Raw genomic sequence first — 16,296 nt, forward strand, 5'->3', positions numbered from 1 at the left:
GAAGACAGGAACTAGATTATAACAACATGCCCACTCTCACCACTTTCATTCAACATAGTTTTTGAAGTCCTAGCCACAGCAATCAGAGAAGAAAAACAAATAAAAGGAATCTAAATTGGAAAGGAAGAAGTAAAACTGTCACTGTTTTGCAGGTGATATGATACTATACACAGAAAATCCTAAAGATGCCACCAGAAAACTGCTAGAGCTCATCAATGAATTTGATAAGGTTGCAGGATACAAAATTAATATACAGAAATCTGTTGCATTTCTCTACACCAACAATGAAATATCAGAATGAGAAATTAAGGAAACAATCCCATTTACCATAGCATCAAAGAGAATAAAATACCTAGGAATAAACCTACTTAAGAAGGCAAAAGGCCTGTACTCTGAAAACTGTAAGATGCTGATGAAAGAAACTGAAGAAGACACAAACAGATTGAAAGATATACCATGTTCTTGGATTGGAAGAATCAATATTGTTAAAATGACTATACTACCCAAGGCAATCTACAGATTCAATGCAATCCCTATCAAATTACAATGGCATTTTTCATAGAAATAAAATAATTTTAAAATTTGTATGGAAACACAAAAGACCTTGAATAGCCAAAACAATCTTGAGAAAGAAGAATGGAGCTGGAGGAATCAGACTCCCTGACTTCAGACTATACTACAAAGCTACAGTAGTCAAAACAGTATGATACTAGCACAAAAACAGACACATAGATCAATGGAACAGGGTAGAAAGCCCAGAAATAAACCCATGCACCTATCATCAATTAATCTGTGACAAAGGAGGCAAGAATATACAATGAGAAAAGACAGTCTCGGGCTTCCCTGGTGGCGCAGTGGTTGCGAGTCCGCCTGCCGATGCAGGGGACACGGGTTCGTGCCCCGGTCTGGGAAGATCCCACATGCCGCGGAGCGGCTGGGCCCATGAGCCATGGCCGCTGAGCCTGCGCGTCCGGAGCCTGTGCTCCGCAACGGGAGAGGCCACAACAGTGAGAGGCCCGTGTACCGCAAAAAGAAAAAAAAAAAGAAAAAAAAAAGAAAAGACAGTCTCTTCAATAAGTGGTGCTGGGAAAACTGGACAGCTACATGTAAAAAAATAAAATTAGAACATTCTCAAACACCATATACAAAAATAAACTCAAAATGGATTAAAGACCTAAATGTAAGGCCATATACTATAAAACTCCTAGAGGAAAATATAGGCGGAACACTCTTTGAACTGTGTTGCACACTTGAATAAATTGTAGCAGTGTGTTTTGGCTCTATCTCCTAGAGTAATGTAAGCAAAAGCAAAAATAAACAAATGGGATCTAATGAAACTTAAAAGCTTTTGCACAGCAAAGGAAACTATAAACATAACAGAAAGACAACCTACAGAATGGGAGAAAATGTTTGCAAACAATGCTACCAACAAGGGATTAATTTCCAGAATATACAAACAGCTTATATAGCTCAATGTCAAAAAAAATAACCCAGTCAAAAAATGGGCAGAAGACCTAACAGACATTTCTCCAAAGAAGACATACAGATGGCCAAGAGACACACAAAAAGATGCTCAAAATTGCTAATTATTAGAGAAATGCAAATCAAAACTACAATGAGGTATAACCTCACACTGGTCAGAATGGCCATCATCAAAAGTCTACAAGCAATAAATGCTGAAGTGGGTGTGGAGAAAAGGAAAGCCTTCTACACTGTTGGTGTGAATGTAAATTGGTACAGCCACTATGGAGAAGAGTATGGAGGTTTCTTAAAAAACTAAAAATAGAACTACCATATGACCCAGCAATGCCACTACTGGGCATACATTTGGAGAAAACCATAATTTGAAAAGATATGTACACCCCAGTTTCATTGCAGCATTATTTACAATAGCCAAGACATGGAAGCAACCCAAATGTCTGTTGACAGATGAATGAATAAAGAAGATGTGGTACATATATACAATGGAATATTATTCAATTGCAAAAAAGAATGAAATAATGCAATTTGCAGCAACATGGATGGACCTAGAGATTATCATGCTAAGTGAAATAAGTCAGACAGAGAAAGACAAATATCATATGATATCACTTGTATATGAAATCTAAAAAAGTGATACAAATGAACTTATTTACAAAACAGAAACAGACTCACGGACTTAGAATTCTAACACACTTATGGTTACCAAAGGGGTAAGGTAGGGGAGAGGAATAAATTAGAAGTTTGGGATTAACAGATACACACTACTATGTATAAAATAGATAAACAACAAGGACCTACTGTATAGCACAGGGAACTTTATTCAGTATCTTGTAATAACCTGTAATGGAAAAGAATCTGAGAAAGAATATATATATATATATATATACGTGTGTGTGTGTGTGTATTTGAATCACTTTGCTGTACACCTGAAACATTGTAGACCAACTAGACTTCAATTTTTTAAAAAAGATTATAACAACACACTACCATGTGTAACATGATGTGGTAGGCAGAATAATGCCCCCCAAAGATGTCCACACTCTAGTGCCTGGAACCTTGTGAATATGTTAGGTCACATGGAGATGGGGAATTAAGTTTGCAGATGCAATTAAGTTTGCTAATCAGCTGACCTTGTGATGGGGAGATTATCCTGGATTATCTGGGTGGGCCCAATCTAATCCCATGAATTATTAAAAGTGGAAGGAGAAGAGGCAAAAGAGGGTCAGAGAGATACATGTGAAAAGACCCCACTCACCATTGATGACCTTGAAAGAGGGAAAGGGTCCAGGAACCAAGGAGTGCCAGCAGTCTCTAGAAGCAGGAAAAGGCAGGGAAATGGATTCTTGTCTATAGCCTCCAGAAAGGAATGGAGCCCTACAAACAATGAGATTTTAGCCCTTTGAGACCTGTATCAGAATTCTGATTTACAGAATTATATATATATATATATATATATATATTTTTTAATATCTTTATTGGAGTGTAATTGCTTTACAGTGGTGTGTTAGTTTCTGCTTTATACAAAGTGAATCAGCTATACATATACATATATCCCCATATCCCCTCCCTCTTGCGTCTCCCTCCCACCCTCCCTATCCCACTCCTTTAGATGGTTACAAAGCACCGAGCTGATCTCCCTGTGCTATGCGGCTGCTTCCCACTAGCTATCAGTTTTACATTTGGTAGTGTGTATGTGTCCATGCCACTCTCTCACTTCCCCCTCCCCGTGTCCTCAAGTCCATTCTCTCTATGTCTGCGTCTTTATTCCTGTCCTGCCCCTAGGTTCTTCAGAACCATGGACCTAGAGTCTGTCATACAGAGTGAAGTAAGTCAGAAAGAGAAAAACAAATACCGTATGCTAACAAAAATATATGGAATCTAAAAAATTTAAAAAATATATGGTTTTGTGTTATTTTAAGTCACTAAGTTTGTGGCGATTTGTTGCAGTAGCTGTAGAAAACTAATACACATTACAGATAAGGAAATGCTTAATCTAGATTGTGTTTGATTGTAGAATCAACAAGCCCTCAGTTTGTCCCAAGTGATATTTCTTTTACATATGAAAGTCAACTACTCTTTGAAGAATACAAACAGTACCTTGAAGAGGGAGAGCAGGCAGGGTTGTAGGGTGGAGAATGTGTGTTCATCTTTTTATTCCCTGGAGCCGGACTCAAGATAGGGACCAGGACCCAAGCCCAGATCATGGCTGCTCTAGGCTGTTCTCAATTTCCATTCAGAAATTTTAAGCTCTGCCCCTGGTCATATATTGGTCTCTAACAAGAATTAATATCCCTCTCTCTGTCTGGGCAAACAGGAAACTGGTATTCTGGATTCAAATAGTGGTAAAAAAAAATTTTTTTTTCTTTTTAAATTTTTGGCTGCATTGGGTCTTCGTTGCTATGTGTGGGCTTTTCTCTAGTTGTCGCGAGCGGGGACTACTCTTCATTGCGGTGCGTGGGCTTCTCACTGTTGTGGCTTCTCTTGTTTTGGAGCATGGGTTCTAGGCGCACGGGCTTCAGTAGCTGAGGCTCGTGGGCTCTAGATCGCAGGCTCAGTAGTACAGCTACTAGTTGCTTCGCAGTATGTGGGATCTTCCCCAACCAGGGCTTGAGCCCTTGTCCTCTGCATTAGCAGGTGGATTCTTAACCACTGAGCCGCCAGGGAAGCCCAAGAAAAACAAATTCTTTACTGAAACATGTTGGAACAAGTGTACCATCCTATCACTTTATTAAATGTTTCTAACTAGCAGAGTTTATCAGTAATTCACATGGCCATCATCTCGAAATTTAAAATACTTAGATCATCACAGTGCTATAATTCCCATCAGCATACCCCAGCCTTGGTTATGAGAGTGGCACATGAATCACAGTAGATTTTTTTAACCCCGAGCAGGAACCTGGGGCCTTGGTTAAAGGGTGAAAGTACCGAACCCTGAGGGCAGGAATGATCCCCAAGGGCAGAGAGCAAAAGCCCTGAGCTCCCTGCTGAGGTTTCAGACTTACCCACAGCCCTGCCTGGGGCCATTCTAGCACCTGAGTTCAAAGCAAAACCTCCTTCTGGGCATTTCACTGGCAGGTTAAGACTAGGTTGCATTTCCTTTTAGTCAAGGGAAGGCATTGTTCTGATTCAGGCATTGTTCTTCAAATGCCACACCGTTGTATCTATAAACTTTTGGTTACCACTTTAAGAACTTGAAGTTGAAAGATGTGTGAAAATCTTTTGACAGAACATTTAACCCACTGACTTCTTTCACCCTCTCTTGACCTGGTTTTTCTCCTATTCATTTTTGATACCCACTGCCAATTCCAATTCCGTTTCTCTGGGGATAGTTAGTTGTTCTAAACCATTAGCGTTTTCCATAAACATAAATCACTGAAGATTTTATTAGTTAAAGCCTAACATATCTCAGATTATTTTCCCTAGTCTGAATAAATTGTTTCAAAGGCACAGCAAAGAGAATGGAAGCCTTTAAAAATAATTTTTTTTTCAAGGAGCAAGAAATAAAGAAAAAAAAAAGGAACTCAAACAGTTTGCCACAGTTGTGTTTTTCTTTAGCAGTTTTTTGTTTTAGCTGTAATAAAGCAGACCCTGAGAGTCCACATAACCTTGATCTTAAGCATCCAAGTGGTGAGGGGATGGAAATGAGGAAGTGACACTAAAGAGGAACAGAATAGACATTAGGGACAGTCAGCTCGAAAATTTTGTTATCCAGAGCCCCATCGTGCCATCCTGCCTTTTTCAACGTGATGAAAAAATAATTCAGTGCCTAGACTAGACCGTATCTGTCCTGAATGATATTACAAGCCCTCTCTGGAAAGAAAGTGACACCACTCCATAGTTATGTGGCTGTTCTTAAGCTGTATAGGGACAAGGAGTGAAGCAGAGGGAGATCTGTATGTATCATATCGATATTGATATCAATATTGATATATTGATTAGACATAGATGGAAGGAAGGAAGGGAGGAAAGAGAAGGGGGGAGAAAGAAGGGGAAAGAGAGAGGGAAAGAAAGAGAGAAAGAAGTATCAGCTAAACTGTGAAAAAACATAACCTGGGAGTCTGTAAATAATGTGTTCATGTGTGCATCTAATGCCCCCTTGAAAGTAAGAGCCTTCCTTACAAAGGATGGTTGGGGAAGCATCCATCTTGCTTGAGCTTAGTTCCACTTCTGACATTTTTAGTATGTAGTATTTAGTTTTTCCACATGTTTTCTTTGAACAATAATTTTTGCCATTTGAAGTTTCTAAAGAATTCAAATGTTACATCAGGAGAATAAAATAAAAAGTGGGCAAGCTGTGTAAAAGAAAAGCTTGCCACCATAAAGTTATATTGGTGACAAATTCTGTTTCAGGGAAGTGTGTACAAATGGGCACTCTGTTTCGGGGGAGTCTGGCAGGTTTGGGAGAGCTCATCCTCACTGAGAAGGAGTTCAGTTGCTCCTAAGTTTACCCCTTTTACAGAGAAATGAAATGCTGCTAGCTGGATTGGCATGAGATTCCTGACCTTGTCAAACTCCAGCCAATGTCTCCTTTCCCTGAGTTAGGGCAGAGGGCGAGGATACCACCCTCTCTCTGTCTGCTGAGCAGGAAGACATTTCCTGGACTTTTTTTTTTTTTTTTGCCGTACGTGGGCCTCTCACTGCTGTGGCCTCTCCCGTTGCGGAGCACAGGCTCCAGACGCGCAGGCTCAGCGGCCATGGCTCACGGGCCCAGCCGCTCCGCGGCATGTGGGATCTTCCCGGACCGGGGCACGAACCCGTGTCCCCTGCATTGGCAGGCGGACTCTCAACCACTGCGCCACCAGGGAAACACCTGAGCAGGAAGACATTGAGTCCGCTCAGGAATTACTTTACAAATGCAGTTATTTCTCATCATATGTGTATGTATGGAGCATCAAGTGAATACAAATATACTACTAAATATGAATGATTTAAAGTGAATAGTAGATAACTACTCAAACATCTAGACCAGGGCTCCCTGTTTTACAAATAAAGTAGCTTGACACAAGGAGCCACACGGAAAAGTGCTGGCAAGATAGTAATTGGTCTTTGCTCCGGGTGTTACCATGGCTAAAGCAGATTTGCTGGGAGAACAATGATAGGTGTACTGTTCATATGGCTGTGGAGAAAGACGATATTTTCTTCTATTAAGGTCCTGTGTCTGAAATGCAATATAGATTTTAGCGCTTGAAAATGTTGCCTGAGTCAAGAGCTCTCCTGCAATTTTCAGACAAGTTTGTGACCTGCCAGCATGTTTGGTTTTGCGTTTATTGAAATGTTCATTAACGCAATGTGTCTACTGAAAGTCAAAGAAGTTACTTAAAAGAAGTAAATCTTCACAAAACCTTAATAGGACCGCATTGACTCATGTCTTTATTTTTACCTGAAGTAGAACTTATTCTATATGTAAGTAACCATATGTAAATTAATAAGGTAAATATATTCATAGTCATATATACACATACACACATATATACTCTTAAAAGGAATATATACCTTTTAAGAGCATATAAAATGTTTGGCTAACACATAGCCAAGTTAAAATATCAAGCCAAAAACCAACTTAAAATATCAAGCCAAAAAAAAAAGGTTGGACTTTTTTTGTGAAATGTGTATAAAACCAAATATACATATATTTATTTATAATTAATCTCATTAATTCCCATTTCACACATTTAGAATTTATAATTACTCTAATGTTCTTGGCACTCTATATAAGGTGAAATTCTGATTAGGTGAAATACTGGTGTAAACAAAAGAAATATTTATACATATAAAAGCTAGCAGTTTCTAAGCATCATTTTAGTAGTAGCTCATGTACTCAATAAATGTCTAATTATAAACAACAAGCACTTTCAAGATTCTGTATGTGTTCTTAGTAAAAATAAAAATATTCTAAAGTAATTTCAAGACTTCCCTGGCAGCCCAGTGGTTAAGACTCTGTGCTTCCACTGCAGGGGGCACAGGTTCAATCCCTGGTCGGGAAACTAAGATCCCACAGGCCGCACTGCATGGCCAAAAAAAAAAAAAAGAAAAGAGTGAAATCTTAAACTCTAATATAAAGTAATTTCATGTGCATCATTATTGTTGATAAGTAAAGGGTAATAGTGTATGTGGTGTTAAAAGCATAGATTCCAAAGCTAGACTACCTGAATTCAAATCCTGTTTCACCACTTGTGGGCTTTGTATGACCTTGAGCAAGCTCTTTGAAGCTTCTGTGCTTCAGCTTCCTTTTTTCCTATACATAAAAAAGAAAATAATGTTGGGGTTGGTGGAGAAGCAATGAATGACAACCCTCTGTTCCCCCTCTGCAGTGGACTGAATGTTTATGTCTCCGCAAGATTCACAGGTTAAAACCCTAATCCCAGTATGATGGTATTAGCAGCTGGGGCTTTTGGGAGGTAATTAGGTTCTGAGGGCGGAGCCCCCGTGAATGGGATTCATGCCCTTATAAGAAGAGGCCACAGGGCCAGCTAGCTGTCTTTCCGCCATGCAAGGGAGGATACAATGAGAAGTCAGCCATCTGCAGCTCAGAAGAGGGTGCTCACCAAACCCACCATACTGGTGCTCTGATCTCAGACTTCTAGCCTCCAGAACTGTGGGACCCTCCCAAGCTCTGAACCAACTAAGAGAGAGAAGAGCTGGCAGATGGAGACCAAATATACCCTTTAGGATAAGAAAGCTTAGGTTGAAGAAATGACTCTGGGTCTCTTAGCCAAAAGGACTTCCTAATCTGCACCCCCAGAATCAAACATACTTGTCTTCCTACTTCTGGGCATCACTGGAAAATCAAGCCCACCCTGTGTAAAATGTACAGCACAGAGGAGTGGAGTATATTCTTCATGTGGGCAAACTGCTCCTAAGGTAAGGAGAGGAATACCTCCAGGTATTCCTCAGGGGACTCACTCCATCTCCGTGGGAAGGAAGAAAGAGTGGGATGAGGAGCGAAGGGTATTTCAGGAAAAATCCCTGTTTCTAGAAACCAGAGAACCTGGGAAGTAGTGCTCTATTGTTTGTCTTAGCTTTGTTTGAGAATTAAATGAGATGATGTATGTGCAGTGTGCCCCACTCATGGTGAGTGTATAATAAATGTTAGCTATTTATTATGGTGTGTACTGTTATTAGCTATGTCATATCAAGATTTCACGGAGTCTGACTGGATCCAAGATAGATATCAAAAGCCATCTACTAGCTTTCTAGAGATCAGAACTGTATTGTATTTTTAAGTTCTACATTCTGATTTGTAATTATATTTGGCTAGTAACCCTCAAAATTTGGGCAGATTAGCAAGCTACGTTGTACTTAGTCAAATGTTTTCCCTCATATTCCAGAAAAGCTTTTTCTCCACTATGTAGCTCCTAAGTACAGGTGTGGGTGGACTCCTGATTCTCCCCTTTCTATTAAACCCGATGGTGTGGGTTTCACAGCTGATTGAGCACAAGATACAAGTGGATGCATGGCGCCCTTTACTCGGGCAATTAGGGCTGAGCGTCTGTGCAGAGAAGCTTCTCTCATCACACACAACTTTCTAATTCTCCTCTTTTGAGAACCCGTTGTTTATTTACATTTTCTCTTTCTCCTCTTTCTAAGGGATGTTGTATCTTTTGTGTTATGACCCCAAGTTAAATGCTCATAAAATTATACTGGGTTTAAAACCAAAACTGGTCAGGAGACAATTTGTTTTCTCCACTGGACTCTAAACCACAGTACTTTGTCCTGGATTGTCTAGCAACTCAGTTCTCCAGACGTGAACTGAGGTATAAATACAGTACCTTTTCCAGATGTATGAATACTATGGTTCAGTTTTGTTGGCCCTGTGCTAATGAAGAAACTGTAGGAATGCTTCGTGTCTCTCCTTTACCAGGTGTTTAGAGTAAAAATCCTCCTGTGAAAGTTCCCCCTCCATAGCCTGGCAGCTCTGCTGGCATCAATTTCTTCAATTACTATATGCCTGAATAACTGATAAAGTGAACTCAGGTTCATTTTTTTCACCACGTTCCCTTTGAATGCTTCAACAACGTGAGGTAGTTTATCATGCTTTTTGTGCAACTGTGCATAGACTTTTAAAAGAATGAATTTAGACCGTCCCTTCCTGTCCAAAAAATAAGCAGTTCTCAGGTTTGCAATGTTGAAAGTCCTGATTAGGAGAGTTGGTTCAGCAGTATCAACAGGCCCAAGTGACCCAAATCATAGACCCCCCACTATTGCTTTTTTCCTCTTGCTTCATTCCCCTTTGGAGAAAGACCCAATTAAAAACAGTTGTGGATTTTTCTGAGGCTGTTTCTTTCACAGAGGTTATATTCAGCTCTTTGGCAAAGAAAAATGCCAGAGCAATTAGTGGCTCTAGGGAACCACTAGCTGTTTGTGTACTATTTCAGAAGAACCCATTGTGGGCAGCCTCTACATAGAGGTTCCTTTTAGAATGTGAATGCTTCCTAGCCATTTGGAATATGCTTAAAATTGAAATCAACAGTCATGTCCTCACAAAGGTGCCTTGATTGTATATTCTGGATTAGAAGATGTCATGGCAGCATTCCGTAAGGACATAGGTTTCTTTTCATCATTATTCTCTGCTCACCTCCAGCTTGTGAGCTCTTGTTTCTCTTTAATATTCAAGAATGTTCTCTGATATACTTCTGGAAAACCTGCTGCTGAAATGAAGGAATATATAACTGCGAGTAACTTAGTCATTTTCTAGGTGACATTCTAATAAGAAACCGTTTTTGGATAATAGCCCAGTTGGAACTAATTCTCCACTATCCCTCCCAGTCAGGAAATAGCATGTCCGAGTTAATCAGATGTTCTGGTGCCTTGTATACGCTAATGTGTAGTATAGTGGTGGTGCTGCGTCTCACAGGATGATCAATTTGTGAAGAATTAGAAATAATTATAAAGCCAACAGGAATATTATTTCATCCTTTGCTGACTGAGGCATTAGCCTAGCATCTTGCAGGTACTTCTTAGTCAGGATTACAAACAGCTGTTAGTTTCTAGCGGCTCTACAAATCGTGCAGGTTAGTGAGGTTCTGGTTAATAAGATGCCAGAAAACAGAATTTATAATAGCACTCAAGCACTGATGCAGAATGCAATAACCATACCTTTCCAAAGAAACCAACAGGGCCTAAACTATCTTAATGGTTTAAATTAATCTTTAATACACTATAACTTTGGGGAAGGGGCTTTGCCTTTCAAAAATAAAACAGCCAAGTTGGGGAAGTTCGGATAGGGTGAGAAGAAAATGTATATTTGATAATACATTGTCAGAAAATAAAATTTGTTATGCAGTGGCCATCTAGAAGCACAGCTTTCAAAAAGATAGGATTTATTTATTAAAAAATTGGATTTTAGGGCCTCCCTGGTGGCGCGGTGGTTGGGGGTCCGCCTGCTGGTGCAGGGGATACGGGTTCGTGCCCCGGTCTGGGAGGATCCCATATGCCGCGGAGCGGCTGGGCCCGTGAGCCGTGGCCGCTGGGCCTGCGCATCCGGAGCCTGTGCTCCGCAACGGGGGAGGCCACAACGGTGAGACGCCCGCATACCGCAAAAAAAAAAAAAAAAAAAAAAAAAAAAAATTGGATTTTAATCACAGACTTCACTTACAAAGTTTTAAAAGCTTTTAAATGCAGTTGAGTTTCATTTTTTATTATCCTACTACAGAACCATTCAGATTTTCAAAACAGATGAATTTTTTTAAAAGATCAAATCTTTCACTTTAAGAGACAGCCAACAAGAAGGGGGTGGAGAATCCAGTACAAATCCAGTGCCTTCTGGCCTGAAGAACACCTGGAGTACACCTGTGAGTGGGGGACCTAAACCTTTTTCCCTGGGAGGCCAAAACCCGACCTTGTTATCAGCCCAGGTTTTATCTTAAGATTCCTCTGAACAGCCAACTCCCTTAGACCATATTGAAAATAAAATTTGCACTTCAAAAATTCTATTCTTGTTTCTTTCAGCAAAAATACCCATTGCGTAAAATGAAGCACAATGGTATATTATATCCTCTATCTTCCCAGATTCTTCACTTAAAATTTGATTAAGGAAATCATATACTTTGAAGATAGGGAATAATGAATTGCCATTCATATTCTCCTGTGGTTTTAGCTTCAGAGTGTGAATTCTGCCTCTGCTTTTTTTATTCCAGTATGTAATTCAGAGTTTCCAGAAATGGAAATTTTTAAGATAGTCAGTCTACCCTCAGTGCATAAAGACTTTGAGAAAAGATGTCTTTGTTGATGTCAGTATTCCACAAACATCCTATTCCAGTGGAATTGTCCTATAATATCCAATAACCTGTTTGAACTTGAGTCACTTGGTGATGTCTATTAAGTTTAGCTAAAACTGTAAGTTACCATGCTCCAAATGATTCCCATTCATTAAAAAAAAATTGATTTTCCTTTTTAAGTAATTTTGTCATAAATAAAAATGTTAAAAAGCATTTAGAATATTTTAGAAGATATTCCATGTAACATAGCCTCCTTAGAGGTGATTTTTCTGAAGTACAGTTTAGATTTAAAAATGTGGGTCTTCCCAAATAAAATGAATTTTCACTCATGGAAACCACATGTTTTTTAAAATACAAGGATGATTACTACTAGAAATACCTTGGAGAGCATGTTGGTACTGAATGCTAGAAACTACAGAAGGAATGGGAATTTGAAGTATTTTCAAATCATCAACTCCACTTTTTTCTAATCTCCCAAGTACTTGTAATCTGTTGTCAAGTTATAAAAAAATTGCCTCTGTTAAATGTCATCGAAGTATGAATCCATATTTAACTAGATTGGTGACCTTTGGTAGTTGTGATGTTGACTTCTGTAAACTATATTTTAGAGTATACTGTCCAGGTGCTATAATTTGTTTATTGTTTCATTCAGTTTCTGATTCAAAAGTATTTTATTGCCAACTATCTACAAGACACTCTTTTAGGTGCTATAAATATGATGACTTAACCAAAGATTCTTTCCTCAGAAAGCTTGTAGTCTGTAATTGAGATAATGCTTATAAATAAATAACTGTAACACATGTAAAACAACAACAATAAGAACTTTAAGATCAATGCAGTCAACAGCTATGTGAGTTCAGAGAAGGGCAATAATGTAGTTCAAGAAGAATTTGAGGTGGCTCACTTTGTGGAGAATGTTGCTTTTGACTGAATGTTAAAGGATATTTAAGAGTAGAGTATTTAGGGACAGTAGTGGCAAATTCTCCAGGCAAACGAGAAAACAGAGGTCCAAAAACTTGGTGCATGGACAGGGGATCATGTGTATTTCAACCCACGTGAAGTGGAGAGTATAAAGGGGAGGAGGACTGGAAACTAAGTAGGGGCTGGACCGTGGATCCTTGAATACCTAGCTGAGTGTCTGAGTGTTCTTCAGTACCCGTGGAAACCAGCAAGACATTTTGAGCATGAGCAGTAATGTGTGATCTGAAATACGGTGAGGATGAACAGAAGGCAGAGGGAAGTTAGGGTTCCTTCTGAGAGATAATGAAGGCTTAAAGTAGGAGTGCCTATGCGGAGATATTGCACAGGTAGATAAGAGAAGCATGGCAACATTTGTGATGTGGGGCACAGAAAAGAGAGGAATTAAGTGTGACCCAAAGTTTTGAACTATCATCCTGTAAAATAACAGGGAATCCTAAATCAGAGTTCTCCCAGGCAGTCTTCCTTCCTGTCACCCCTCTTGGTATCTGTCTCCTCCAGACCTGTCTTGTAGAGCTGTGCTCCTGTTAAAAAGTAAGAGAATAGTTGTGTGTCTACTTCTGGCTTGTTCAGTAAGTTGCAGTGAGGTAAGAGTTATATGGGACTTGCTCTTGCCAGCTTCAGGGATTGTTTGCCTCTGATAGTCACAGAACTCTAACTTGGTTGTGCCATCATAGTTTTCTTTAGTTACATGCCCTGGAAACAATAACCTGCTGGGATGCATAGCCCCTGCCTGCCTCACAGCATCAACAGGATCACTTTCTCCACCCCCATCACTAATCTCCTGGTAGTTTCTGAAATACACCAAGCCTCTTTCCAACATCGGGGCCTTTGCACATGCTCTTGCCTGGAACATCTTTCCCATCTATTTCACATGTCTAGTGCTTTGCCTGTTTTTGGCCTTAGCCAAAACTGTCATCCCCTCAAGAGGCCTTACCTGATCTCTTTCTCTAAAGAAGGTCCCACCCGCTATTCTCTGAGCCCTTTGTTTCTTTCTTGCCTATTACTTATTACAACTTACAGTTATTTTATTTGCATGCTTACTCATCTTTTGCCTCCTTTCCTGACAGAACATAAAGTCTATGATAACATAAACCATGTCTCTTTTCTTGATGACTGTATCCCTTGATGGCACCAAGAACTGTGTCTGGTACTCCTTAGGAGACACTCAATACGCAGTTGTTGAATTAATGAGTGAACTACCTATTCAGAATGCTCTATGTAACCTAACACTGTCATCATTTACCCTCAAATAATTGGATTAAATGTAAAGAGAGTAGCAACAAAAGCCTTCAAATGAACATATTCTTATTTTAAAGTATTCATATGATTCACTTGATGATATTTGGGAAATAGAACATAAGTATTCTCCTTAAATTCCTGAATTCCCATAAAAGCTCTGTGGTGCCACACTGCGTTACCATGATTTTCGGCCTTTTAAAAAATGAAATAGAACGGAGAATAGACTAGAAAATATCAGAGTGCATTGTGGTGGTAAGTGTAGTTTCAAGAAACTTTTTAGTGTGTATGTCGGAGGTCACAATATGAAACTATTTTTTACTGTGACTCCAAGTCAATATATGCACTGGTATTTTCCATGTTATCCTAAATCCCTAATCTGGCTGCTGTTATAGCTCTTCAAAGCCAGCATTGAATTGTCATTCTGCAGTGTTAAGATTGCCTGTGGCCTATTTGCAGTGGAAGCCTTCTCACAAATGCACTCAAATTCATTTTTTTTTTTTTTTAGTATTTTCTTATTCATCAACATACCTTAACCTCTCTTATAATGCTCAGTCTCACTGAAAAGAGTGTTACCAGAGCCCCTTTCACTGCAGAGTGCTGGGCTGCTTTTAAGTTAACCAGGAAAAAATCACTCAGGGTTGGACAGCAGTAAGATTTGCTGGTTTTTACATCAAGAATTTGGACAATGATTTGACACACAGTAGCTATATTTGCTAAAATGGAATTTATGTCAACTCCTTTTCTCTTTTTTTCCTCTCTCTCTAAGCTGCCTGCCTTGTGCTTGGCTGTATGATTTTCCCTGATGGCTGGGATTCAGATGAAGTAAAACGGATGTGTGGAGAAAAGACAGACAAGTACACTCTTGGGGCTTGTTCAGTCCGCTGGGCTTACATCCTGGCTATCATTGGGATTTTGGATGCCCTCATCCTCTCGTTTCTGGCGTTCGTGCTTGGTAACCGACAAGACAGCTTGATGGCGGAGGAACTGAAGGCAGAAAACAAAGGTAAGATTGCTTTGGGGAACTCTTACCTGGGCGCCTCAAACACAAAAAATGACACTCTGCATTCTTTCCCGTCTGGTAGCAGTGCATCCCCTCTGGGTCTAATTTGCTGCATTTAAAAAAATTGAAGTATAGTTGATTGACAGTGTTGTGTTAATTTCTGCTGTACAGCAAAGTGATTCAGTTATACATATATCTGCATTCTTTTTCATATTCTTTTCCGTTATGGTTTATTGCGGGATGTTGAATATAGTTCCCTGTGCTATACAGTAGGACCTTGTTTGCCAAGGGGGAGGAGGGTTGGGGGAAGGATGGATTGGGAGCTTGGGACTAGCAGATACTGCATCTTTTAATGGTGTCCAGTTCACAGACATTTCCCAGACTCGAGACATTTACACAATTAAACTAGTGTATTTTTACATTTACCTTTCTGAGGCTTTCTGAGTCCATTGTTATTTAGATACAGTTTTTCCAGTTTCTTCCTTCCATGAACTAATGGCTATGAAACAACAACTTTTTTGGGGGGTGGGTGTGGGGAGGCCCTACTTGGCCAAACAGCAAGTGCTTTCTCACCAAGTATTCAGCTGTTTTCCAGGTTGAAATAAATGCCTGGGGAGTCTTTGAGAATCATCTATAAGCGTCTTTGTTAAACTGCTCACCATCAATATACTTGAATTCAGACTCAACTTCTCAGAAAGAGGTAGAGATACTGGCCACAAGTAGTTACAGTTAGATATTTCAGTGTTTACCTAATTAGCTGAATTTTAAAATGTGTTATCTGGGTAATCAAAAGTCCTCAAATTTCTCTTCAAAAAGAAAATGCCTTCTGTAAAACACACACAAACTAAAATAGAAAATAGGACATTGACTAGTGAATGATACATGAATATTCTAGTGTGCCAGTAAGAGCTAGCAAGTTGTTATTCAAGATAAGTCTTTTAATTTTCTTTCCACATTTCTAAACCAATTTCTTGGGATAGAATTTTACTGTCTCTGTTTTGTTAGAGCCTTAGGTTCATTAAATTGTTTTGTCTTTATGTTATCTTTAATACTTTGGACTTGTATCAGCACCTTCAACTGAGTGGCTCCTTCTTCTAGCTTTTATTCCTAATTAAGAACTAAATCCATCCTTGAATTATGAAATTTAGTTTATTTCAAGTAGTGTTTACTTGAAAAACTCTTCACTGCCTCCACATGCCTCAAATATAAGCATACATTAGTATCTACGTGAATGTCACATGTAATGATAGTGTAGCAAGCTTTATACTTAGAGCATCACAATTTATGCTCATAAACCATGAACTATAAAGAGATGAATAGAGAAGTCTGGGAGAGGAGCAGTCACCCGCGAGCCCTTTATTCCTCTTATTTATAGAC

General features: G+C 39.4%; 1 protein-coding gene across 1 annotated transcript in view; it reads left to right on the top strand.

The window, feature by feature from the left end:
* Window positions 1-15,038, top strand: part of LHFPL3 (LHFPL tetraspan subfamily member 3) — a gene marked incomplete at both ends in the record, with an annotated part of 373,061 nt that extends 358,023 nt beyond the window's left edge. Inside the window, one exon of the mRNA XM_082632986.1 lies at window positions 14,686-15,038. Coding sequence (XP_082489112.1) covers window positions 14,686-15,038 — 353 coding nt within the window. The remainder of the gene's footprint in view (window positions 1-14,685) is intronic.
* Between the last annotated feature and the right edge of the window lie 1,258 nt (window positions 15,039-16,296).

The sequence above is a fragment of the Mesoplodon mirus genome, assembly GCF_964341445.2.
Source record: "Mesoplodon mirus genome assembly, chromosome: 9".
In the NCBI taxonomy this organism is placed as follows: Eukaryota; Metazoa; Chordata; class Mammalia; order Artiodactyla; family Ziphiidae; genus Mesoplodon; species Mesoplodon mirus.